Genomic DNA, 26,271 nt, shown 5'->3' with positions numbered 1-26,271 from the left:
TCAAATGGAAACTGTGCACTCAATATTTATATAATAACTGGACTTGTGCCGAGTGCGATATACAAGAAAATAAAATCATAGAAAATTATTGAATTATGCACGGTTAGAATTTACTATTCATTAAAAGTTGTGTTTTGATAATAAATCTCTTGGTTTTCCTCCTTGAAACAACATCGTAATCACATGAATTCTAGTCTGCCAGCACTTCAAGACATCACCACAGTCACGTTTATGTTGGGAAAAGCAGTGGCTTGTCAATTGTTGCGTTCCAATGCAGTTTTTATTGTGAAAACTAGAAGCTCTAATTTGTAACTTTAGTCTCACCATAGGTGAAAACCACCGTGAAATCGCTAACGCCCCGTATTCTCAAGCACATGTTAACCCTAGTATGTGGCAACAACACAACCCTTTCAAACATCAGCATATCCACAAACCATTCCCATCTTCCCCACAATATGTTCAAACTTCTTTGTAGAAAGTATGTCAGCTGCACACAAATCACATAGTACAAACTTCTTTCAAGACAAAATAATTGGTAGATTCATTGTACCTGACCAAATCCAGCAATAACAAATGCATTAACAAAAGACGCAACAAGGTACTGTCAAGCTGAATTAGTAACTGTGCCAAGGAAAAATCAAGCAGAGCCTTTCTCTGTACTACTTCTACTATTGAAAGACATTTTATTCGATAATCACCTTGCATATGACTGCCGAGTATGTAATGCACTGAATACTTTTCCAAATTTTTAACTAAAAATTGTGGTTTGAGATATTTTTAATAATGTGGCGTACAATCTTATGATTTAGAACCATTTAGATGCATTAATTTTTTATATGTTAATAATTAAATGGTTTAATTACAGTTTTATTCTCCCTATTTTTTACCAATTTACGAAATTAGTCTATTTTTTAAAAAAATATGACAGTTTTGATATCTCATTTTGATTTTTTAACTAACAAATAGTAATGTGACATATAACACGATGATGTCAAATGATTAACACTCATGAAATCGCAATAAAACATTCTTAAAACTTAACATTCAATTTTGGAAATTTTTTATTTTTGTAATTTAATTAATTATATATGAAAAATTGATACATCTAGATGGTTCTATATCATGAAATTGTATGCCACATCATTTAAAACATGTTAAATTGTCAATTTTTTAGTTAAAAAATCTAAAAGAATAACCAAAATTGTTGACATTTAAAATAGCGAAACCAATTCCGTGAAATTGTCAAAATAGAATAATCAAACTGCAATTAAGGTTAATCAAATTATAAAATGAATAATTTCATATGTTGAAATTGAAGTTTTTAGAGGGTCTTATTGCAATTTCATAGTATTAATCATTCAACACCGTCGTATCATATGACACATCGTTTAAAATATGTCACATCATCATTATTTTAGTTAAAAAATATAAAAGAGGGACCAAAACAGTGAGATTTTAAACTAGAGGGACCAATTTTGCGAATTAGTGAAAATAGGGTGACCAAAACTACAATTAAGTCTATACAATATAAAGCTACTGTAAAATTCGATATGAATTCTCAGTCCATTCTTCATCTGCTATCAGTCTAATTATTTGGATTTTGGAATGCTTTTCACAAGGCTATCTTTAACTTTCTATTTAAACATATAAATCGAGGGAAGGAAAATAGAGCAATGGATGTACAATAGAACATTAGAAAGACACTTTCAAAAGGGAGAACAACCAAGTGAGAGTTGAGAGGAAAACAGTGTCGTCGTTTAAGGCCTTTTGCAATAAAGAGAACACTATTGAAATATAATTTATATTTCCTTGAAGATGATGAGAAATACATAAGAGTTATATATAGAATACATAGGGCAGAAACTGGAGCAGAAATGTAGCCTAAAAATCAAGGGAAAAGAAGAAGAAGAAGAAGAAGAAGAAGAAGAAGATGTCGATCATATCCAGATTGGGTATTGGATATGATATTGTCGTATACGTTCCTCGGAAGGGCTTTTGTTAGAACGTCCGCAGTTTGCTGGCATGATGGAATATGATCAAACACTTGTTCGCAATGCTTATAACAACCTTTGTCAAAATATGTTTCTGTTTAATATTCCTCAAGTATAGAGATTCAATTGAATAGGAGTACTAGTAGAGATTTAGTTATATACGAGTACTAATAGGATTTGGTTGTTTAGTAATCTAGTATATATATATATATGATGTATTACCAATATAATTCAATTCAATAAATATATTTTTTGCTGCCTTCATTGCAGCAACTTAACGCCTATTTAACAGCCTTCTAGATCTCCATGAACCAGCCTTCTTTTTGTGATCTCTGAAGTCTGTTAGTTGCCTTTTTTGTTCTCAAACCAGCCGTCACTGCGAACACAACTTTCAACTTCTCTCACCACTGTTGAAGACTGTTGACCACTATACACTGACCGTATCAAACCACTGCCCTCCAATCAGACGTTCGCCGCCGTTTTTCATAGATTGTAAATCAGAGAAACTTCCAAGCCGAATTGCAACAAGAATGAAACAGGAAATAAAAAATTCCAAGCCGAATTGCAAAACCTCTCATCCGTTCACAGGTTGAATGGGAAGAAGTGGTCTCAAATTGAGCAAACGTTTTTGAAAGGTAAAGGGATGGCAGAACACTTAACAGATGAACCCCCCAAAGAAACAAATCCCAAATTTAAGAGGTGAGATAAAGAAGATTCTATGATCATGGCATGGTTATGGGATGCAATGACCACAGAAATCAGTGACACTTGCATGTTTCTCAGCACTGCGAAGAAGATTTGGAAGGCCTTAGAAGAGACTTATTCCAAAGCTAAAGATGTTGCCCAAATATACGATGTGAAGGTGAAAACTGTGGCTGCTAAACAGGGAAACAAGACTGTTACTGAGTATGCAAATCATCTCAAAGCTTTGTGGATGGAGTTGGATCATTAAAGAGTTATAAAAGCCAAGTCTTCAGCAAATGCAGCATTACTCAAAGAGTATATTGAACAGGATAGAGTCTATGATTTCTTGGTGGGACTCAACTCTGATTTTGATCAAGTTAGAGCGCAAATCCTTGGTAAGGAGAAAATACCAGGAATTAGTGAAGTAGTGGCTATAGTGAGAAATGAAGAAAGTAGAAGGGGACTAATGCTGACAATCCCACCTGTAGAAAGCTCAACAATGAAGGTTGACTGACCAAAAGAAAGAAGAAGGAGCCTATGTGAAGAAGAAAGGTGAAGGAGTGTGGTGTACCATTGCAACAAGTCTGGCCACACTCACGAAGAATGCTGGAAATTGAACGGGAAGCCACCTAATAGAGAGTGGAGCTCTCAAAATCGAGACAAGGAGTGGAAAAAAAAGGGAGATCAAGCACACATAACTACATGTACTAGTGAAGAAAGTCGAGAAGGTATGATGCAACTGAACCAAGATGAGGTAGAAAAGTTGAAATCTTTGCTCACTAGTTTGGAGAAACCCACACGTACATGTTATTTGGCACATTCAAGACAAGCACTCGGGAGGATGATTGGACATGCTAGAGAACAAGTACCTGTTTATTTGGATAACCAAGACTCAGCTCCGAAGTTATTCAACAACAATAACTCCTTTTTTTTAAAATCAATAAAAACCTTTAAAGATAAGGTTCTTTTGTAACATTGCTGCCTTCATTGCGGTTTCTCCTTCATTGTGGTTTCTATTTTCTTGAAATCTTACTCACCTTCATTGTGGTCCTTTTTGCCGCCTTTATTGCGGTTTTGCCTTCATTGCGGTTTCTATCTACCTAAAACCTTAGTCACCTTCATTGTGGCCCATTTTGCTGCCTTCATTGCAGCAACTTGAGATTTCTTTTTGGCCTAATTTGCACTCCATATAACTCCTCCCATAACAACCTTGCAGATCTTCTAACTAAAGGGATAAACAACAGCAACTTTTAAAGAACTTTATTCAAGCTGGGAATGGAGAACACCTATTCACCAGCTCGAGGGGGAGTGTCAACATATACTTCTACTTAATATTCCTCAAACATAGGGATTCAGTTGAATAGGAGTACTAGTAGGGATTTAGTTATATATGAGTACTAATAGGATTTGATTGTTTAATAATCTAGTATATATATATATTGATGACTCTTCATCATATACATATTTTTTATTGTTTTTAATCTTATTTATCTTTTATTCATTAGTTAATTTAAGAATTTATTTGATATATTTTGTTAATTTTATTTCTTTGATTTAATGAAATGTTTATGTTCTTATTTCCTTGTTTAAGTAGAGATTTTTCGGAGTTTTGCGTGTTATTTTGTTTTAGCGCAGTGCTGAACTTTGGTGAGAAATCAACATGATCTATGTGGAGTATTTCAGCCATATCTGGAGTTGTAAATGTTCAATTGGAGTCAAACAAAGTGCAAATGAAAGCTAAGCTCCATGGCTACAACTTTCATAAAGACACCGGAACCAAATTCAGACTCGAAAGAGGAGAAAAATGCAGTATAAATCAGACAGCAGATGTTGTGCGCCTGAAGCGCAACAGCCGCGCATCTTTTATATATCTGTCATGAGTAACTAAACTCTATTTGTTAGGGATGGGTGTAACAAGATGAAACCCTTATTTTTCTGATTTGATTTTTAGTTATATGATGAGTTTATTGAATTATTTTTTTCATTTTTGTGCTTGATGCTTTTTATTGCTTGATCAACATTAAAATGTTCTACGATTCGTATTTTAAAACGGAAGTGGACTTTACGAATACTTGAGATGAGAAATTCATGAATTTGTAGTTTAGGGATAGATGCAGGTCATGAAACCAATTAAATTAGTTGCAAAACAATAGTTTACAAGAGAATTCCTATCCGGTAAGGCTTAATTCTAATCTTAAATTCACTAAGGAATTAGGGGTTACTTTGGAATTAAAGGTTCTGTCACTAAGACATTACGGCAAGAATAATAAAGAGAATTCAATAATAATTCAATAAAGGAATTCAGTAACTAGGATCAAATTAGACACCAAGGTTGGATTCGAAGTGAATCTCATCCCTAACATTTTTCTCATTATAAAGGATCAATTTTATTACTATTGTTAATTTTAAATATTATTTCAATCAATTTGGGAACCTTTTGTTCAATTGTAGTAATTAAATATAATTCAATAGTAAAACGCAATCCTTGAGTTCGACACTCGGTACTACCGTTTTATTATTTCTTGCAACGATTCGGTACAATTGCTGAAACGCTATCAAATTTTTGAGGAGTGTCAAAATATGCTTTTGCTTAATATTCCTCGAGTATAGGGATTCAGTTGAATAGGAATACTAGTAGGGATTTAGTTATATATGAGTACTAATAGGATTTGATTGTTGAGTAATCTAGTGTGTGTATATATATATATATATATATATATACAATTTCCTAGTCAATACAATTTCCTAGACATCATCTGCCACCATCAACTCCGGCTGCCTTTCTAGCAATCAGCCACGACATTACAGTTGGCTTCAAAAGCACCGCCTTTGCTCTGTGCCAACACCAGCTGCCTCTTTTCTAATGCGCATCCAAAACCAACAAACACCGCTGCACAATCCTCCGGAGAGCACAACGGTGCTTCTCCCGTTGCCAACCAACATTGCACACGTTGTCACGCACGTCCGTCTTCTCTATGTATGGGTCCCACGCACCTCCACCAAATTTGTGCGTGAGAACGCATGCACTTGTCTCCGGCCTCCTTCTGCAGGTCTTTTCATGATGTGGTGATTTTTCAGCAACCTCATTTTCCAACTCTTCATTCTGCATTGTATCTGTTGTTATGAGAACTTAGTTTCAAGGACAAGGTATCATTTGCTCAGACAATCATTTTATCCCACCGACAATCAACCCGGTGGTGACTCTATTCCCACATATGAATCATATTAGTGGCGCCTTTTATTCCCACCAACGATCAATCTGGTGGTGACTCTATTCCCACATATGAATCATATTAGTGGCGCGTTTTATTCCCACCGATAATCAATTCAATGGTGACTCTTTCACACATGAATCATTAATGGTGGCTTCTCTTTTCAAACTAGTCCAAGAATTGTCAAACTTAGTTTCATTTTTTATTTTTTTTGTGATAAAATGTTTAGATGTAACAAGCTTAAAGTATAGTAAACTTTAGCTTGAGGGGGAGTGTTAAAATTCAGTGAATGTGTTAATTATTCCTTGATTGTGCAACATCCTAGGCTAATTGTTAGTAGTCCTAGTCAATACAATTTTCTAAACATTGAATGTAATTATTGCAGCATCATTATAAATAGGAAAGTGTGTGATCTCATAGAGACACAAGAAACACATAAATCACATATTTACAATATCCTTACCAAAGGTCTAGTCTGGCCCAATTTTGGATTTCTTGTAAACAAGTTGGGCATGCTAGACATATGTGCACCAACTTGAGGAGGGTGTTGACAGATAGTAATCAGATCTGATATGATTGTGTTTATTAGTTGATTTTCTATTTAAGTTTATTTGTATTTTGGAAAAGAATCAAATATCTCTGATTTGATTTATTTTCTAATATGTTTTTTCTTTATTCTCTGCATTCATTAGATAGCTTACAGCATTGTATATATATATATATATATATGTTTGTACTGTTTCAGTTTCAATTATAATAAGAAATTTTGCTTCCCTCTCTTGTTTTAACTTAGCCGCTCCCTAAAACACACTTAACAACTTCCACATTCCCATATTGATAATACCTCGACCTCTGACCCTGCCTCTTTTGGTGGCATCGACAAAAGGATTTCGTTGCTGAAGAAGAAAAAAATGCAGCTATGAGTCTTCGATGGAAGCCATTAAGTAAGAATGTGGTAGAGTGGTACTTAAGCCCTGGAAGATGAAAGGGTTTTTTTGACAAGAAGGAAGATGAAAGTTTGGTGAAGCTGATCAATTAACATGGAAACGAATAATGACAAGATAAGAAGAGTAAGACATAGAGGCATGTTACTGATTTATTAGGTCTTCAAATGCTGAACCAATCATTTTAATCTAAAGGTAGAGTTCACCCTCTCACCCTCACAATATTTCTCACTAGATATGCCCCTTAGAGCATCTACAACGGGAGTGAAAATGAGTTCGTCCGCCAGTGTGTAATTACTTAACTTCCAGTTTTTTGTGGGTTCACCGTTGGAGTAAAAAATGAGTGAATTGCTTCAAGATGATGTGGCACAGTGGACCCCATCTAAAGAACCCATATTGAGTTCACCGTTGGAGTAAAAAATGAGTGAATTGCTTCAAGATGATGTGGCACAGTGGACCCCATCTAAAGAACCCATATTGAGTTCACCGTTGGAGTAAAAAATGAGTGAATTGCTTCAAGATGATGTGGCACAGTGGACCCCATCTAAAGAACCCATATTGAGTTCACCGTTGGAGTAAAAAATGAGTGAATTGCTTCAAGATGATGTGGCACAGTGGACCCCATCTAAAGAACCCATATTGAGTTCACCGTTGGAGTAAAAAATGAGTGAATTGCTTCAAGATGATGTGGCACAGTGGACCCCATCTAAAGAACCCATATTGAGTTCACCGTTGGAGTAAAAAATGAGTGAATTGCTTCAAGATGATGTGGCACAGTGGACCCCATCTAAAGAACCCATATTGAGTTCACCGTTGGAGTAAAAAATGAGTGAATTGCTTCAAGATGATGTGGCACAGTGGACCCCATCTAAAGAACCCATATTGAGTTCACCGTTGGAGTAAAAAATGAGTGAATTGCTTCAAGATGATGTGGCACAGTGGACCCCATCTAAAGAACCCATATTGAGTTCACCGTTGGAGTAAAAAATGAGTGAATTGCTTCAAGATGATGTGGCACAGTGGACCCCATCTAAAGAACCCATATTGAGTTCACCGTTGTAGATGCTCTTATACTAGCGTCCAAACGTGCACGGTTTTTTTATCGTGCAAATGTGTATATATTTTACTATATTATTTTTTTTAATAATTTTGATTACAATTTATAAATTATTTAGGCATTTTATATCTGATGCAATTGCAGTTAAGTTTTAATGGTGGATGAAATGTGGATATAAAGGGTATATTTGTCAAGATCAAAGCCATATCAAAAAGTTCTACTCCTTCTATCTATTGTTATATAGATTGTAGATGTTATATATATGAGAGAGATGGGGGAGGAGGGACAGGCAGGCTAGCTGTGCACATAATTACTCACCAGCATCCATTATTTAAGATGAATTTGTGGTGTCGTTAATACGGGCGATGAAGTTGAAATTTTTATGTTGCCTTGCAAATCCAAGTCACGATAGGTGTGCCATTTTCTGTATCTCTGGTCCCCATTTAAAATAGGTCTAAGTCGAGTAGCAGTAGTGCAAGTCAAACAACAACATCCTCTTAGATCTTTTACACATTTTCTGCAGCATCTGCAAGACAGGTTAACATGCTTGACATGAATGAATCATATTTCAAATAGAAGAGAAAATAAAAATCACCAAAAATCAGACGTCAGGTTAAGTCTCGGTTAAAAAGAAGACAAGTGCAACAGGGAAAGGCGACTCACAGAAAAAGCAAATTACAGTCAAGATTCGCACAATTCCGATGTCTCAGTTCACTGACTCCCGCATTACATGTGTAGCATTTTGCGAACTTACCATCTCCAGAAACCAGAGTCGTCCCACCTTCAGCTGTGGCCTGAGGATAGTAAACAGGAGGAGGAAGAGACAATCGAGAGTCAAATACAAATAAATTTCCAACCCATTCTGCAGGACCTTCATTCTTTATATAGTGAGAAACACCTCCCTTCAAGGTATACAAATTCTGAAATCCATGCTGCCTGCCACATGGCATCAAAGCAATATATCAAAATTAGTAATATGAAAAAGGGGAAAAAGAGGATGCAACTTAAATTGCTTAGAGTGTCTTTGGATGGGAGAATTTTACAAACGAATTTCATTTTGTAGGGTAATTCAAATTCTTTGATATAAGTTACTTTGTTTGGATAATAAATTTAGAGATTTTTCAAAATGAAGAGATTTCACAAGTTAATATGTTCTCATTTGTAGAAGTTGTGGAATTTTAGATAAAAGGAAGAGAAAAAATAATAAAAGTTTGAATATTATGGATAATAGCTTTATGTTAACTTGATACAAAATACTCAATGAAAATCCCTATTTATATAGATACACAGACTCAATCTTAAATAAGGAACAAATCATAATAATAATGAAAGATATTATAAGATATCTCTGATTATAAATTAATATTAGGAAATAACTCAAGATATTATAACATCATATAAAAGATATCATAAGATATTTTCTAATATTCTAACACTCTCCCTCAAGCTAAATCTTACTATGCTTTAGCTTGTTACAAGAAAACAATGTATTGCTCAACAAAATAATAAAAATGGATGGAAAGGCAACTCATGGATGCAGATGAAAGCAGAGACAGTAGCAATAAATATAGCCTAGCCATATAACCTGAATGATCATCAATTTGAAAGAAATTCATTTAAAGCAATTGAACAAAGCAAAGTTTGTTCGTCTAAAAAACTGCACTTGGAAGCTTCAAACCAATAATACCGGAGATCCAAAATATTTAAACTTTAATCGACTTCAGAGAGAGAGAGGCAAAACCAGTACATGTGGGTCAAAGATAAGGCCAGTGTATCTAGCACAAATTGTCAAGCTAAAGTGAGTCGTGAAAATAAAGAACACCGTCAGAATGACCATCAACGGAAAAAGAGACAGCATGTGCTTATGGCTCGAATTAAAAAACTGAAAACAAATTTGGAACTGGGAGGAGAAAACCCAATCTGGACAACTGAAACACCATGTAAAAAGGCAGACGCGTCTGCACTCAAGGTTGTTGGCAGCGGCGCGTGGGATGAACGTGGCGGATCTTGGAGGCGCGTGAGCGCGCATGGAGCAACTTTTGGCTTGAAAAATATGGGTTGTATAGATTGAGAGATTTTGTACACAATGGAAGTTATTATGTCGGAAAACTTGTTGGAAAACTTTTCCAGCAGCAACGGTTGTGGGCTGAAGTGACAGCAGTCAGAAAAAAGAAAAAAAAAGAATGAGCACGTCAGAAAAGAAAAATTATGATTATATTCTCAAACTTTTGGGAATTCGACAATGGAGTAGATGCAGAATCATTCAAGGAGGATCAAAATAAGCTCTAGATACCATATTGAAGTTGTTGGATTTTAGATAAAAGGAGGAGAGAAAATAATAAGAGCTTGAATATTATTTATAATAGTTTTATGCTAACTTGATACAAAAGGCTCAATGTAAATCTCTATTTATACAGATACACAGACTTCATCCTAAATAAGGAGAAAATCATAATAATAATGAAAGATATTCTAAGATGTCTATAAATTAATTCTAGGAAATAACTCAAGATACTCTAACATCATATACAAAAGATATTTTCTAATATTCTAATAACATCAAAGGAATAGAAGTCTTTATAACGATCCCATCATTCTCTAATAGGGGACAGAGAAAAAGAAGAAACCCGGTTAAATCTACGCTGATATTTTATAACGAGTCTGACACAATAATGCATTCTAAACTCAAGAAATTCCCCTAAAAGATAGGGTATCAAAGAGAAAGTTAGTTTCAATCGAATGCTGAAATAAATGTTATCATAAAGGCTGTTATCACTAAAGCATTTAGTTTTAGTTGGCATCCGGTGAAGAAGATGATACCGATTCCTCAAGGCATCCCTACTCCGTGTTGCTAGTCACTCTTGGCCAACACCATCCGGTCGAGTTGAACCAGGCCTATTTTAAAATAGATATGACATATAAGATAATGGCATCTATCTTTGTTAATTCCTTAAGGGAAGATCAACTTCATTCCTTGCTTTAGAATGACGAAGAGAGAAGTGTGAATGCAACCTTCCCTCTATTCTTTCAGTTGTTCGCTGCTTCTTTATCTGGTATTGAGTTCATAGACCACAATCTAAATGTGATTCCGACACCTGACGAAGACCTTGGACGTGCTGCGGAAGCAAAGTCGTAGTTAGTAGCCCGTTACAGAAAGCTACCCTCGCTCTATTCTTCTATTATACAGATACGGCTATTCTAGGAAGTCCGGCTAAGCTAGCTCCTAAAAGAATCAATCCTTGTAATGCATACTATAACAACTTTTCTTCTTTTATTGCTCTTCTTAGCCTTGCAAATGAGGCGGTTGATAGACCCGTATGGTTAACATAAACTTCTGAGTCTGATGCTAGCTCTAGGACAAGCTGAGGTGGATCTTTCTGCTTGATTCACTTCCTTAACTCTTTCAGGATTGAATACAAGTATATCTTGGTAAGATTAGTGTCTATTCCATCCCTTCATGGAGTTAGGGCGTGTGATGTGAAATCAAAGAGTCATGATGCTTTAGTTGTGGGTTAGCAAGGACAGGGAAAGATGATCACTGTCAGAGACCGAGTCGATCCTAGCTTCCCTCCACCTCAGCTTGCCTTCTTTCTTTGCCTTTCTATTCTATGTCCGTTGCTTGTTCCCTTCTTTTTTTGCCAATCAATAGAATTTCATGTTCCAACCTGGGCATTATGGTGGAGACACCAGAGATCACATCTGATCCTATGATCCATCCTTAAATTAAAATAAATTCTTGGTAGGTTTCGCAATCAATCCTTCCTGGGCAAAATTGGTTTAGTCTTTCCTCAACCCAGCAGCAGATTGCGCGGCACCTCGCGAAGCTATCCATTCTAACCTGTCTTTGCCTAGCAAGATACGTCTAGTTCTCCCTCCGCTTGCCTATCTCAGTAGGAAATTGGAACAGTCTCCGATTTCAAAGGCGAAGCCGAGGCAAGCAAGAGCTATACCTTCTGGAACCGGAGCAATAACTGCTATAAAGGAAGCAGATGCGCAGGAACGATCCCTAAAGCAAATACTCGGAATGCTCCACGACTAAGTATACCCATTCAGACTCGCTTTTGTTCAATTTTAAATAAATAACAAGCAAGTTTGATGGAGATTTGTAGCATCATTCAAGTAAATACAGATTGAGATCGTAAAAACATGAGCTTGTGATATAGCTACACCTAATTCCGGACCGGTTAATGCAAGAACTATAAATAAAGGACCAAGATCTCCTATGAAATATAAAAGATCATTCATACATAGCATAGTCCAAGCGGACCCACTTAAAATCTTCACTGAACTATGACCGACCATCATATTAGCAAATAAACGTATTCCTGAGCTTAATGCGCGAAATTAGCGCAAGGAGTACTAAAAAAGGTGCTAACGGCAGTGGCACTCCTGCAGGTAATGAGAAGCTTAAAAAATGAAACCCATTTCTTTGAAATCCCACTATAGTAATGCCAATAAAAATAGAAAATGAGAGACCCAAAGTAATGATAAAATGACTTGTAACTGTGAAGCTATAAGGTATCATACCCTGGGGATTACAAAATAACGAAATCCAAGCGGACCCACTTAAAATCTTTACTGAACTATGACCGGCCATCATATTAGCAAATAAACGTATTCCTGAGCTTAATGCGCGAAAACAATGAGGGATTAGCTCAAGGAGTACTAAAAAAGGTGCTAACGGCAGTGGCACTCCTGCGGGTAATGATAAGCTTAAAAAATGAAGCCCATTTCTTTGAAATCCCACTATAGTAATGCCAATAAAAATCGAAAATGAGAGACCCAAAGTAATGATAAAATGACTTGTAACTGTGAAGCTATAAGGTATCATACCCTGGGGATTACAAAATAACGAAAAAGTAAAAGTGACCGAGAAGCAAGGGAAATACTGTTGTTTTACATTTCCACCTATTTGTTCGTTTACCAGGTTCGGCACGAAATCATAAATAAGCTCTACCAAGGATTGCCAAGCATTAGGTACTGACTTTCCTCCTCCCTTTTTAGTAACAAAATGAACCAGCAGTAAGACCAAACTTAGAGTGAGCAGCATAAACAAAGAGGGATTTGTGAATGAGAAATACAAGTCCCCTATCTTCATAGGAAGAATAGGGATTATCTCAAATTGTTCCAGAGGGCTGGGGATGTTGATAGACAGGTCAAGACCGATGATCCTCAAAAATACCATGACTATCGTAATTAGAAGGAGCCGAAGTTTCGGACGATTTTAAACTAGAATCGGAAATAGTCGTCGTAGATTGATTATAAAAATGGTGAGAACTGGAGGATGTATCACTCCCAATCGAATCAAACCTAGGGAAATAATAAGGAATCATGGATTTGTGTAGTAAATATAATATCAGCTTCTTTCCAACAAGAGGAAAGACTTGTTTGTTGTAAATAGCTGGTTGGGTTTACCAATCAAGAAAGACATAGGACTCTTGGGAACAAGAGGATGTGTGAGACTTTATTTATTTTCCGAACCAAGTACGTGGTCCTTCCCTGAAATGTATTCACGCGGTTTCACTTTGATGCGTGAAAACATCCGGTTAGAAATCCACTCAAAGTTTATATCCTTCTCTACCAAATTAATTAAGATGTGGTAGAGAAGTTTTTATTTAAAGAAGTAGATGCCATGAGGATGCCCAATGGAGAATAAGATGTCAGCTGGGGGATTCAAGCTCTATACATTACCTCTCTCAAAGAAAGGGCAAAGAAAAGACCTATAATCAACACAAAGGGGAGCTCTAAGGATAGCATACAGGCAGGGATAGAAAAATAAGAAAGAAAGGCAAAGGCCAAGGTTCATTAGCTCCATAGTTGCTAGCAGGTAGGGGCTGTTACTGGTCCGCAGATGAACTGAATCTCTCAAGTTGTTGAGCAGATTATTATCTTTCCCTCCAAACCTTCCTAGTCGAGCTTCCACCGCCCCTAAAGAAAGAGATGGGAGCACATCCGTAACTCAACGTTACGACTTACGGGCACTCATCTCATGGATATCCCTTCTTTTCTTGAGCCAGAGTTGGGGCTTTTGCGGCATCTAGTTCAGTACCAGATAGAGCAGATAGTTTAGTCCCTTGGCAAAGAAGGTTGACTTCTCTGTCACTTCCGTACTTCTGTAACTTCTCTTTAGCTTATTTATTGAATTGGTTAGAAAGTCTTTCCCTGGTATTGGCTAGAAGAGAGGGATTAGTCCCCCTCCAACACTGACTTCTTAGTCGAGTAGTTCTCTTTCTCCTTAGCTTCGGTTTTATCGAAACTGGCTACTCCTTATGATATGCCACCTCAACCCCCGATCTAAGAGCATCTGAGAACATCTCCGGCATTGTCGAGGGAAACTCAGATAACCGGAATGATTGGCCTTCATGCCTATCCCCATCGATCAGAACTGGCAACAGATCTTTCAGCGGATCAATATCCGCTGTGTTCAACTCCTGCTACTGGGTCAACTCCAAACCAACATCCGGGAAGGGAAGCCAAACTACTTCTTGAACTAAACAACTTCTATTAGTTCAATAGTGATCTTGTCGAAGGCACTAATGTCCAGGTCAACTTGCAAAGAGTAATGATGGGATCTTTGTGGAAAATTTGATTTTAGATAAGTTTTGGAAATATGACGGTGGATTCATATGAAGCCACCCATGGGGCTCATTCATGAAGAGATGGATCAGGCCTTTGTGGAAAATTTGATTTTAGATAAGTTTTGGAAATATGACGGTAGATTCATATGTGAAGCCACCACCCATGGGGCTCATTCATGAAGAGATGGATCAGGCCGAAGAGAAGACTTGAGGTGGCTTCAATGTGGTAGCTAGGGGTTCAAACTTGAGATTATATGGAACTCATTTTTTCTAGGTAAACTTGGATGATAAATTCGTAATAGTTTTCCAACAAGTTTACTTCGCATATGTTTCATATTTTGATTTGTCCGAGCTAATGTTCCAAATTTACCTAGAATAAGGGTGTTAAATTCGTAATTGTTAAAAAGAAAAAAGGAAGTAATAGTTCCGTAAGGAACAAAAAGAAAAAAAGGCAGCCGCACAGTACCAAAAGAAGAAGGAAAAACTGACTTCCGAAGGTGGTCGGTGGTGATAATAGGTGTGTAGCAAACTTGCTCCGTTTGGTCTACAATTTTAGTATTTTATTTCTACCACTGAGTTTGTTCTTTTAATATACAGTCTTAGTAGTTTTACATTCTCTTGTAGTTGCTTTGAAATACCCACTTTAGTGAAAGGTTGTTGTTATTGTTGATTAATGTTCCCTAGTGTTGCTAGGAAAACTCTAGTGTACCCATTAATTATTATAGTGGAAGTTTTTATTAGATTAGGTCCCATGATTTATTCTCTCAATTTGAGGGAAGTTTCTCACGTTAAAAATTGTGTTTGTCTCATATTTAATTTTCTATCTATTATTGTTGTTATGTGGAATTATATTTTTTGTTTGGTCATTTATCTACACAGTTGGGGTAAAAATATTCCACATTATTGAGACAGTTATCTCTGGTTTTTTCCAATAAAGTGATTTGATTTATGCATTTAAATCGAGGAGAAGAATAAAGGTCTGAATATGATTAAACTCAACTCTTCTAATTACACTATTTGAAATACTCTCATGAAAGACATGCTATACAGTAAAGATTTGTATGATCCTATCGAGGATGACACTGCTAAACCCACAGATAAATTTGACGCTGACTAGAAGAAGATGAATAGAAAGGCAAGACAGTGGTTAGATCTGAGTGTATATCCACATGTTGAAACTGAAATAGATGCTAACAAAATGTGAGAGAAATTAAAAGAGTTCTATTAACGAAAGAATTTGCAAAATAAAGCATTCTTGATTCGAAATATGGTGAATATGAAATACAAAGATGAGGATTCAATGACAGAACATATGAGTATTTTTCAGAATACAATGAATCAGTTGCAAGCGTTGTTATTGTTGAATTCCTTGCCTGATAATTGGGAAGTTCTTGTTGTAGCGTTGATCAATTCAACTCCATGTGAAAAGCTGAAAATGTCAGCAGTTAAAGAGAGCATGTTAAATGAAGAAGCTCGAACAAATGAATGTGGTTTGATTGGTTTTTTCTCAAAGTCAGAAGCATTAGTTACAGTGTCACGGAGGAGAAGTCAATTTAGACATTACCATAGACCTGACAACTCTAAAAGTCGTAGCAAGTCAAGAAGCAAGTTGAGGACTAGAAAAGAAGTGATATACTATCATTGTGGCAAAGCAGATCACATAAAAATAAATTGAAGGTTCCTTAAGAGAGATTAATCAAGGGAATGAGATAAAGATAAAGAAAAGAAAAATAATAAAGATACAACAGTTGGATCTATTAATAATGTCTACATTGTTTGTGATGATAATTCCATAAACCTTGCATGTCATGATTCAACTTGTATTATTGATTCGGGTGCCTCAAATCATGTTACTCCTAGACGTGAATTCTTCTCATCTTACCGTGTTGATGATTTTTGCACGTTAAAAATGGGATATGAAGGAGTATGTAAAATTATCGGTATGAGAGATGTTTGGGATGAAATTGGGATTGGTTGCAAGCTTCAATTGAAGAATGTTAGACATATTCTTAATATTTGTCTCAATTTGATTTCGGTGAAAGACTTGGATATTGAGGGTTATCACATTTACTTTTGTGGTGGTATATATAAAATAACCAAAAGGTCCCTAGTGATTGTAAAGGAGCAAAATTTCACTTCTCTCTATAAGATGCCTACAAAGCTATGCAATGAAGAAGTGAATGCAATTGAAGACGCCTCTTCTGATTTATGGCATATGGGCCTTGGTCACTTGAGTGAGAAAAGACTCAACATACTTGCGAAGAAAAATTTTCTTCCTGCAAAAGGTACGTCCTTAAAAACTTACACTCATTGTTTTGCTGGAAAACAACATAAAATTTCTTTTCATAATATTGATCGTCATTGGAGGAAAAATATTCTTGATTTAGTTCATATTGATGTTTGTATGATGGATGGTAAATCTCTTGGTGGTGCATCATATTCTATTACTTTTATTGACGACCACTATAGAAAACTGTGGGTCTTTCCCTTGAAATCTAAAGACTAGGTACTTGGAGTCTTCAAGCATTTTCATGCAAGTGTTGAAAGAGAAAATGGAAGAAAATTGAAATGTGTTTGATCAGATAATGGTGGTGAATACAGAGGTCTGTTTGAAGAGTATTGTAGAGAACATGAAATCAGGCTTGAGAAAGCAGTTCGATAAACACCTTAGCATAATGGTGTTGTAATTGAAGACGCCTCTTTTGATTTGTGGCGGCTTGGTCACTTGAGTGAAACTTGCACTCATTGTTTTGTTGGAAAACAAAATAAAGTTTCTTTTCATAATACTGGTCCTCATAGGAGGAAAAATATTATTGATTTAGTTCATATTGATGTTTGTATGATAGATAGTAAATCTCTTGGTGGTGCATAATATTCTATTACTTTTATTGACGACCACTCTAGAAAACTGTGGATTTTTTCCTTGAAATCTAAACACCATGTATTTGGAGTCTTCAAGCATTTTCATGCAAGTATTGGAAAAGAAAAGAGAAGAAAATTGAAATGTGTTCGATCAAATAACGATAGTGAATACAAAGGTCCATTTGAAGAGTATTGTAGAGAACATTAAATCAGGCTTGAGAAAGCAGTTCCATAAACACCTCAACATAATGGTGTTGCAGAGAGAATGAATCATACAATTAATGATATAATCAGATCTATGCTCTCTCATGCAAAATTATCAAAACCTTTTGGGGTGAAGCAGCGAAAACTGCAATGGATTAGATCAATATTTCTCTTTCTATTCCAGTTGATGATGATGTTCCAAATAGAGTGTGGACAAGGAAAAATATCTTTTACCGTCATTTGAGAGTTTTGGTTTGCAGATGTTTTGTTCATGTTCCAAGAGATGAGAGGTCTAAGTCTGATAATAAATTCAAACAGTGTGTGTTCGTTGGTTACGGTGATGAAGAATTTGGTTATAGATTGTGGAATCTGGTTGACAAGAAAATTATCAGAAGTCGAGATGTGATATTTTTTGAATACTAGACTATTGAGATTTTGATAAAATTGAGAAACATATATCAAATTCCATAAGTTACATTGATATTGCGCCTAAGGCCTCTGCAGAAACCACTATTAATAGGGGAGATATACAGGTAGATGATGAGAACATAACTGATGATCATGTACCTCACCATGATAAGCAGATTCCAACTGAGCCACCAGTCGTGTTTGAGTTGAGAAGATTTACTAGAGAACGTCAACCTTTTCAAAGATATCTTCCACATAAGTATGTGATGATTACTGATAGTGGAGAGCCAAAGTACTATCAAGAAGCTATTACAAATGATAAAGAAATGTAGTTGAATGTCATGCAAGAAGTGATGAATTTCTTGCATGAGAATCACGCATTTGATTTGGTAAATTTGCCTAAAGGCAGAAAAGCACTCAAGAACAAATGGGTATACAAGATAAAGGCATAAGAGAATAGTTCACAACTAAGATACAAACCAAGATTGTTTGTGAAAGGTTTTAACCAGAGAAAAGGTATTAACTTTGATGAATTTTTTTCACATGTGGTAAAGATGACCTCTATCAGAGTTGTGCTTGGGTTAGCAACTAGTTTGAAACTAGAAGTTGAACAACTTGATCTGAAAACTGCATTCCTTCATGGCAATTTGGAGGAAGAGATCTATATAAAGCAACCAAAGAGTTTCGAAGTCAAAGGTAAAGAGCAGTTTGTGTGTAAATTAAAGAAAAACATGTACGGGCTCAAGATGAATCCTGATGGTTTTGTTTTGTAGCTCGCTTAAAAGCACGACCAGTCACCAAGGGAAATGCCCAAACATATGGAGTTAACTATACTGATATTTTTTCCCCGATTGCTAAACTTTCATTTGTTTCCCCAATTGCTAAACTTTCATTTGTTCATATTCTTATATCTCTTGCTGCTAAACATCACCAGCTCTTGTTCGTTCCAACTGGATGTGAAGAATGTCTTCTTGAATGGCGACTTAAAAGAAGAGATGTATATGGAGAAATGACCTAGTTTTGTTGCTCGCGGGGAGAGTGGACACATATGTCTTTTAAGAAAATCATTGTATGGCTTGAAAGAATCACCTAGGTCTTGGTTTGGGAGATTCAATGAAGTGGTTCTGGCATTTGGACTGAAAAAACAAAACAATTGTGGTAGCATCTTACTAATGGTGTATATTGATGATATTGTAATTGGAGTCGGGTACGACAATAGGTAGTGCTAAAGAGTGTGTTGGACTTTACTAGTTGCAAGTTGAAGATTACTTCCTCCAAATAACTCAGTCAATGCTTGTGCAGTGGTTTCTCCAAATAGTGAGGAGTTTGTAATGTTGTGGCACTATCGATTAGGTCACTCAAATCTCATGTACTTAGAGAAATTCTCTAAATGGTTTGTTATATTCATCGATGATCACAAACTGACTGGAAAGTTTACACTAGGAGGAAGAAAAACAATTTGGTGGTAGAGTTAAAAATTGCTCTAGTACAAAGCCATGAATCTAACTAGGCTCTAGAAAATGGAACCTCCTTAGGTAATACTCTTCCTAACTCAGAACTTGTCCATACAAGTTCAACTAACAAAGACGTTTCTATTTCACTAAGAAAAGGGAAGAGAACTTTTACTCAACACCAATTGAAATATTTGTGTCGTATGGAAAATTATCACAAAAATACAGGGCATTTGTAGCAGCACTTGATAACACATATATTCCAAGAAATGTTCAAGAAGCCCTTCAACAACTTGAGTGGGCAGCAGCTGTAGTAGAAGAGGTTCATGCATTGATTAAAAATAACACTTGGGAGATTACTGCTCTACCGGAAGGAAAAATGCAGGTCAAATGTAAGTGAATATTCTCTACCAAGTACAGTGTTAATGGGAGCATAAATCGGTAAAGGCTCGATTAGTAGGAAAGGGATCCACCCAATCATATGGCATAGACTATGAAGATACATTTGCTCCAGTGGCCAAACTTAACTCAGTACGAGTCATACTATCTGTGGTTGCAAACTTGGATTGATCACTACACCAACTAGATATTAAGAATATTTTCCTAAATGGTGAGTTAGAAGAGGAAGTATACATGCAGATTCCCCAGGACTTGAATCATCCAGCACCTTAAACAAGGTGTGCAAGCTCTGAAAATCCATGTACGGTCTCAAGCAATCCTAAAGAGCATGGTTTGATAGATCGATTGGAGTTGTCAAAGAAGATAGATTCATACTAGGCCAATCAAATCACATTATGTTTGTCAAACACTCCTTTGAAGGCAAGGTAACTTTATTCACTCCGTATGTTGATGACATTGTTATCACATGTGATGATCATGAGCAAATCAAACACCTGAAAAAACTCTTGGTTAGGGAGTTTGAAGTCAAAGACTTGGGACAACTTAGGTATTTTTTAGAAATAGAAGTAGCTCAGAGAGCCGACCCAAAGGGAAAAGCAATGCTTTAGGCCTCCCTAATAAACAAATTTTTTTACTTAACAAAAACGCCTCAAAAATTAAATTAATACGAATGTCTCGCATTCTAATATTCTGAAAAATAAAAATGATAAAATCTTATATTAATTTAACGTTGTCTTAAAAAATATTAAATCAATTGACTTTGTTATCAATTGTAAAAAAAATATTATACAATATTCATTATATTAATTTAATAAATAAATCTAATCATAAAGGTGGTTAAACAAAACAAGTAAACTTGAGAATATTAGTGATTACAAGCTGATACTGAGAGATTTATTGATTGAAAAATGTCATTTGTTAAATTTATTGATATAGATTTTCCTAAAATGAATTTTCAAAATATTTTTCTTCATCACTTACGTTTAAAAGTTATCCAACGAAGAAATACGCGGAATATGGTTGGTTTATAATAACTGGATAAAACATTTTGTTTTTGTTGCAAATTATTGAATGCTCTTTCTAGAACAAGTAAATTGACTAACGAAGATAGTACAAATTGAAGAAATATTAGTTATAAATTGAGAAATCATGAGACAAATAGTGAACACATGGTTAACATGATAAATATTAGTTATAAATTAAGAAATCACGAGACAAAGTAGTGAGCACATTGTTAACATGAGTTTTTAGAGTGATACAATGTACATACACACTATTTTTTTCTTCAACTAAAAGATGGAAAATTCTACATCAGTTATTGATGTTGTTGTAGTAAAGTTGAAATGTCTTATTTCATTTTATGAAAAATATAGAGAAAATGAATTTGAAAATGTCATGATTTATGCTGAAGAAATTTTCTATAGTTATTAAATAAAGTATTAATAATTTATTTATTAATTGTCGAAAAAGTCTCGTCTGATAGTTTCGCTTTAGGTCTCATAACGTACTGGGTCGGCCCTGGTAGCTCATAAAAAGGAGGGAATATATGTTTCTCAAAGAAAATACACCGTAGACTTACTCCAAAAAACCAGAATGCTTGGGTGTAGGGCTGCCAATACTCCTATGGAATCAGTAAGCACAAAAAACTTAGAAGAAAGTCCTCCAGCTGACAAAGATAGGTATCAAAGTCTAGTTGGGAAATTAATGTACCTAACTCATACTCAGCCTGATATTTGGATGTGTTGTGAGCATGACAAGTCGCTACATGATAAGTCCTACTGAAGTTCACATGAAAGTTGTGAACAGAACCCTCTATTACCTTAAGGGCACACCAGGTAAAGGTCTTCATTTCAAGAAAAACACAAATAGGAGTATTGATGTATACACCGACTCAGATTGGGTTGGATGTACATCTGACAAAAAGTTAAGTACCGGCTATTGCTTTTTTGTATGGGAAAACATGGTCACTTGGAGAAGTAAGAAACGGTATGTGGTAGCTACAAGTAGTGCAGAAGCTAAATTAAGAGTCATGGCACAAGGCATTTGTGAAGGGATATGACTAGAAAAGATACTGGATGAAATCGGAGTTCCAACCAATTACACCATGAGATTATTGTGACAACAAAACTACCATCAGCATTGCAAAGAACCCGGTTCACCATGATAGAACAAACCATGTGGAAATTGACCGACATTTCATAAAGGAGAAGATTGATAATAGTACTAAAAGTATTGATCATGTAGCATCGTGCAATCAAACAGCAGACACCCTAACTAAAGCTCTCCCAAGAAATACATATGAAAATATTTGATCCAATCTGGGCATGATAGATATCTACCACCCAGATTGAGAGGGAGTGTTGATTATGAGATCATCATAATCATAGGATTCTGATTTGTATAGTTATTAGTATGTATTAATTAGGATTTCATTTTTATTTTTATTTCCTTTTAGGATAACATTTATAGGGAATCATTTCCTGATTTCCAGCTTTATTTCGATTGTACATAATTAAATTGCTTGTACTATTTATACTCCTTATGTAATTAGATTTATCATCAAGTGAATAAACAATCACTTTTCCGCATATTCTAATCCTAATAATAAATATATGAATTTGATTCTTAGATTCTAACACAGTGAAGCAAAACAAAAATAAAAATCATGAAATAGTATTTACCTTAGTATTGTAGAATACACATCACAGCGAATCCCTCCTGTACAATACATCAATATGTTTGCATTTTCTTTATCAACATTTGATAAAGGATCTGAAGAAGTCGTCTGAAAAGGGCATATGAAAGAGGAGTACATTAACATCCTTCAAAGAAACACAAATCTCAAAAATTGCAACCAATGATATATGGATCCCAACCCAAGATGTAGGAGAAGCCCAGTTCGACACTGGGCTAAACGAGAAAAATAATTTAAATTCAACTCATATTGGCAGTTAGAAACCTAGAATGCTCAACTCTTATCCCAAGAAAAGTGAATAAATAAAAACAATGTTTTTTGTTGAATCAGTATTAATATATTTAATGCATGAAAACCAATATTATATAGCATTACGATGACTAAAAAAAGTTCTACATCTTGACGGCCTGTTTCAACTTATAACGAGATCATATCAATCCCAAATCAGCCTGCACTAGGTCAATGAAACATCAAAATATGAATGGACCTCTCCCTGAGACAGTCCAAATGAAGTGCTCCTAAAGCAGTCCACATTAGGCCGTTGAGCTCCACGAAAATGTCCAATGTCCCACTCATATCCTGAACAATGGCAACAATACTATATTCAACCTCAGAAATTATAACTATGAAAGCGATAAATATTCTAATTTCTAAAATAGTGTGCAATGATAAATATGTATGACAAATTTTCCGTTTGAGATCATCATGCCAAAAGAAGCCATTCATTAGACATATTAGACTTTTATAAATTAGCATTTGTTTTAGAAAATATATAGCCAATTATTTAATGTTGATCAGCTAGGGAATAGGCCACAACTTAGCCACTGATAGTTAAACTAAGTCAGCTACAAAGTTACGACTAACTCCAAATTACCCCTTTGATTACTTTGTTGAATATTGATAGATAGGAGTCAAACTATAAATAAGAGATCAAATGGGCTGACCATATACAATTTCCCTTGCCATCAAGAGCTAACTTCACGGTATGGGCCAATTCAACATAGTTTCTGCCATTCAGCTTTTGGATTAGTAGTTGTAAACCAGAGTTTATAGATAGTGGATCATTTGTGGTAGGGGTTGATACGATTTTAGGGTCACCAGAATTTTTTTTCTAGTATTATAGTAGTGGAGGAATCATTTTTCTCAATTTCTTGTGAAGACATGGTGAGCTGCCACAGGATCAGAGCCGAAGCTCTGATACCACGTGTTTTAGAATGCAGCTAGGTTAAAACAAGAGAAGGAAGGAAAATTTCTTATTACAATTGAAACTGAAATAGTAGATATATATATATATGCAATGTGGTCAGCTATCTAATGAATGCAGAGATTTTATTAGGAAAAATAAATTAGGAAATAAATCAAATCAAGAGTGATTTGATTCTTTCCCAAAATACAAATAAACTTAAATAGAAAATCAACTAATAAACACAATCATATCATATCTAATTGCTATCTGCCAACAGGTATCATTTTGGTTAAGCCTAATTCTTCCTTTAGTTGTTCAAGAAGATTCATGGTAGATATTTTGGGTTAGTGTGATGTGCATGGGTTCCGTGAGCAAAGCTCCTAACACTAAAACCACGGGAGTGCTTGCCCCTCCATAGCCACCATGTTTGTCAAGCGTCAGCCACCCTTTTGACAAATCTCCTAGGTATTTAAGAAACCTATTATGTCACAAACTTTCAACCTAATTCAAAAGTTATTTAGTCTAATGTGCATTTAGGAGGATAGGTATTTTTAGTTAAAAACAACCACACATAAAATTATGCTTCAAAATAGAGTGGATGAAATGGAGGAATGCTTCAGGGTGATTTGTAATTAATCCCCCAAGGTTCTAAGGAGAGATGTAATTATCCCCAATCAGAATATAGCACAGAAAGGAAGGAAAAAAAGGGGTGAATTCAGTTAAGGAAATAAGGTAGATTCATTTTGGAACTGTAGAAATTATACCATTTCTCACATCCAATAGAATGTAATTCCTGTTAGGATAATCTTTTGATTGCAGATCATTTTTATTGATAGCTTCTAATCTATCTCTCCATTCTGAAGGTGTTAAAGGCAATGCTCGCATTGAAGGATCGAGCAATGGAAGATGCGATATGCGACCTTTAAACTGTAGACAAACAAAAGTCGTAAGTTGATAGTGTTGTTGTTAAGACCGCTATTCGCCATCATATTCAGAAAGACAGTGAGACAAAGAGAAAAAAAAAACTTTTCATAAACCTTCAGCACAGGGAAATCTTGTCTAATAGAGTGTAGAGTGTAGACACGATTTGATTGAGGGGGAGAAGGGGACGTGAACAGTTATGCCAACAAACTTAATTTGTAGAGAAGAACTTATGGCATTAGCATAATAATATGACTTGCCTGTACTAATGAAGGCTTATACCGCAACTTCAATGTTGGAAAGGCATGTCCAATTTCTGATGGAGATATCTGAATCAGGATGGAAGAAAACCTGTCGTCCTCTTTTATCCAGTTGACATACGCCAGAGCATCTTTTGATGGCCCACTATACTGTAGCTAGCAATATATCACATCAGAAGGACCTATTTGAACTGCAAAATACTGCACCGAAGACTAGTGCCTGCTCTTATAAAAATTGCAGTAAGTTAAGTAAATATTTATGATATAAAAGGATTAGAATCCTCCTGTGTATTTTCAAGCAATACAATAGGTCGTATAAGTGAAAAGGTCCCTTTATAAAATGTTCATTCAAATCTCATTGATGATTCAATAAAAGCCAAGATTTCTTGGATATCACCCTTGGCACTTTTCAATCTCAAATAAATAAATCTATAGTTTATATGCAAATACTCATGCATGGAGGATTTACTGAGCAGTGACCCAAACATTGGTAAAACTAACCTGCGCATTGATCCCTTGTTCATTCAAATAGACTCTTCCATGGATGTCTAGCCCCTGTCAACAGAAGAAAAATTATACATAGAAAGAGACAGAATTTGTGGTGAATTTTGTGGCAAAAGAAAAAATGAGCTTGAAAATTCGTCCTCTTCCTTGTCATTACAACTGACAACATAACGGATCATCCACACATTGTGAAAGCATTCCTGAAGAAACTGATTTCGCACCAGCAATACTTCCTTCTGTGTTCATGATACCAGAATTCACGTAATTACGTCACAATCCTCAATTCAAATATGCCATCTAAGATAAAGAAATACTCTTCCTATGCTGATAGAGGCATAGTTGTATGTACCGTTAATAGAATAAAAGTAAATTAAGTAACACTTATTGAATGGAGAATTAAAATTAACTAAAGTTCCAATAACGACGAAAAATAGAAAAGACAATAAATAAACGATTTAATTTATATACATTCTGAGTTGTGAGTGTAAAATGGTAGAAATAAAATAAAATGAAAGCGAACCTCCAATTCCAAGAAAGAGAGGTGTTTGGCGACTTCTTCTTGTGGGTCTTTGATGAACACAAAATGGTAGAAATTAACGACCACAAAATCAAAATCATCCCTTGGAATTGACGCTTGTGCTTGAGCAGCCAACGGCTTCCGATGGGTGAGAGAGCTAGAAGAAAAGGTGTTATTGAATTTTAATTTCAAGAAAGACTTTTGGAATTGAAACACCGAACTTGTGTTGCAGAGTAAGGATGCAGGAGCGAGAGCATGTGCACCCGACACTGAGATAGCCTCACTGCACCACCTCATCCTTTATTTGTTGTGATATCACAATTTGATGACCGCCTCAATTGTCTGGGTTTGGATTGAAGGAGATGATAATTTCTGGGCTTCGTTGAATTATTTTTAAT

The 26,271-nt window shown here is 35.5% G+C and overlaps 3 protein-coding genes across 4 annotated transcripts; 1 reads left to right on the top strand and 2 right to left on the bottom strand.

The window, feature by feature from the left end:
• LOC101512424 (rhodanese-like domain-containing protein 8, chloroplastic) lies at positions 1–26,271 on the bottom strand. 2 transcript variants are annotated; one of them, XM_073369958.1, is made up of 9 exons: positions 25,877–26,271; positions 25,354–25,407; positions 24,853–25,002; positions 24,436–24,598; positions 22,973–23,064; positions 22,472–22,575; positions 8,552–8,824; positions 8,207–8,414; positions 1–487 (listed from the first exon to the last, which is right to left on the bottom strand). In XM_073369958.1, exons 1-8 carry the CDS (start codon positions 26,168–26,170, stop codon positions 8,216–8,218), a joined length of 1,329 nt encoding a protein of 442 aa, XP_073226059.1. In that variant the 5' UTR covers positions 26,171–26,271; the 3' UTR covers positions 1–487; positions 8,207–8,215. The 2 variants fall into 2 exon arrangements, with proteins under 2 accessions (XP_073226059.1, XP_004503237.1); XM_004503180.4 differs by having other exon boundaries at positions 1–550; positions 25,877–26,267.
• On the top strand, positions 2,716–3,189 carry LOC140920929 (uncharacterized). Its single transcript, XM_073370262.1, has 2 exons — positions 2,716–2,897; positions 2,946–3,189. The coding sequence occupies exons 1-2, from the start codon at positions 2,716–2,718 to the stop codon at positions 3,187–3,189; spliced, it is 426 nt and encodes a 141-aa protein (XP_073226363.1).
• On the bottom strand, positions 11,917–13,236 carry LOC113787159 (ATP synthase subunit a). The gene is given in 3 exon segments (XM_073369959.1): positions 11,917–12,158; positions 12,451–13,055; positions 13,057–13,236. Coding segments are annotated over 3 exon segments (969 nt in total). The 5' UTR covers positions 13,222–13,236; the 3' UTR covers positions 11,917–11,959.

Source organism: Cicer arietinum, chromosome 6 (genome assembly GCF_000331145.2).
Source record: "Cicer arietinum cultivar CDC Frontier isolate Library 1 chromosome 6, Cicar.CDCFrontier_v2.0, whole genome shotgun sequence".
NCBI classification, from domain to species: Eukaryota; Viridiplantae; Streptophyta; class Magnoliopsida; order Fabales; family Fabaceae; genus Cicer; species Cicer arietinum.
Note: the sequence above shows the minus strand (reverse complement) of the source record. Positions and strands in the feature narration are given on the sequence as shown.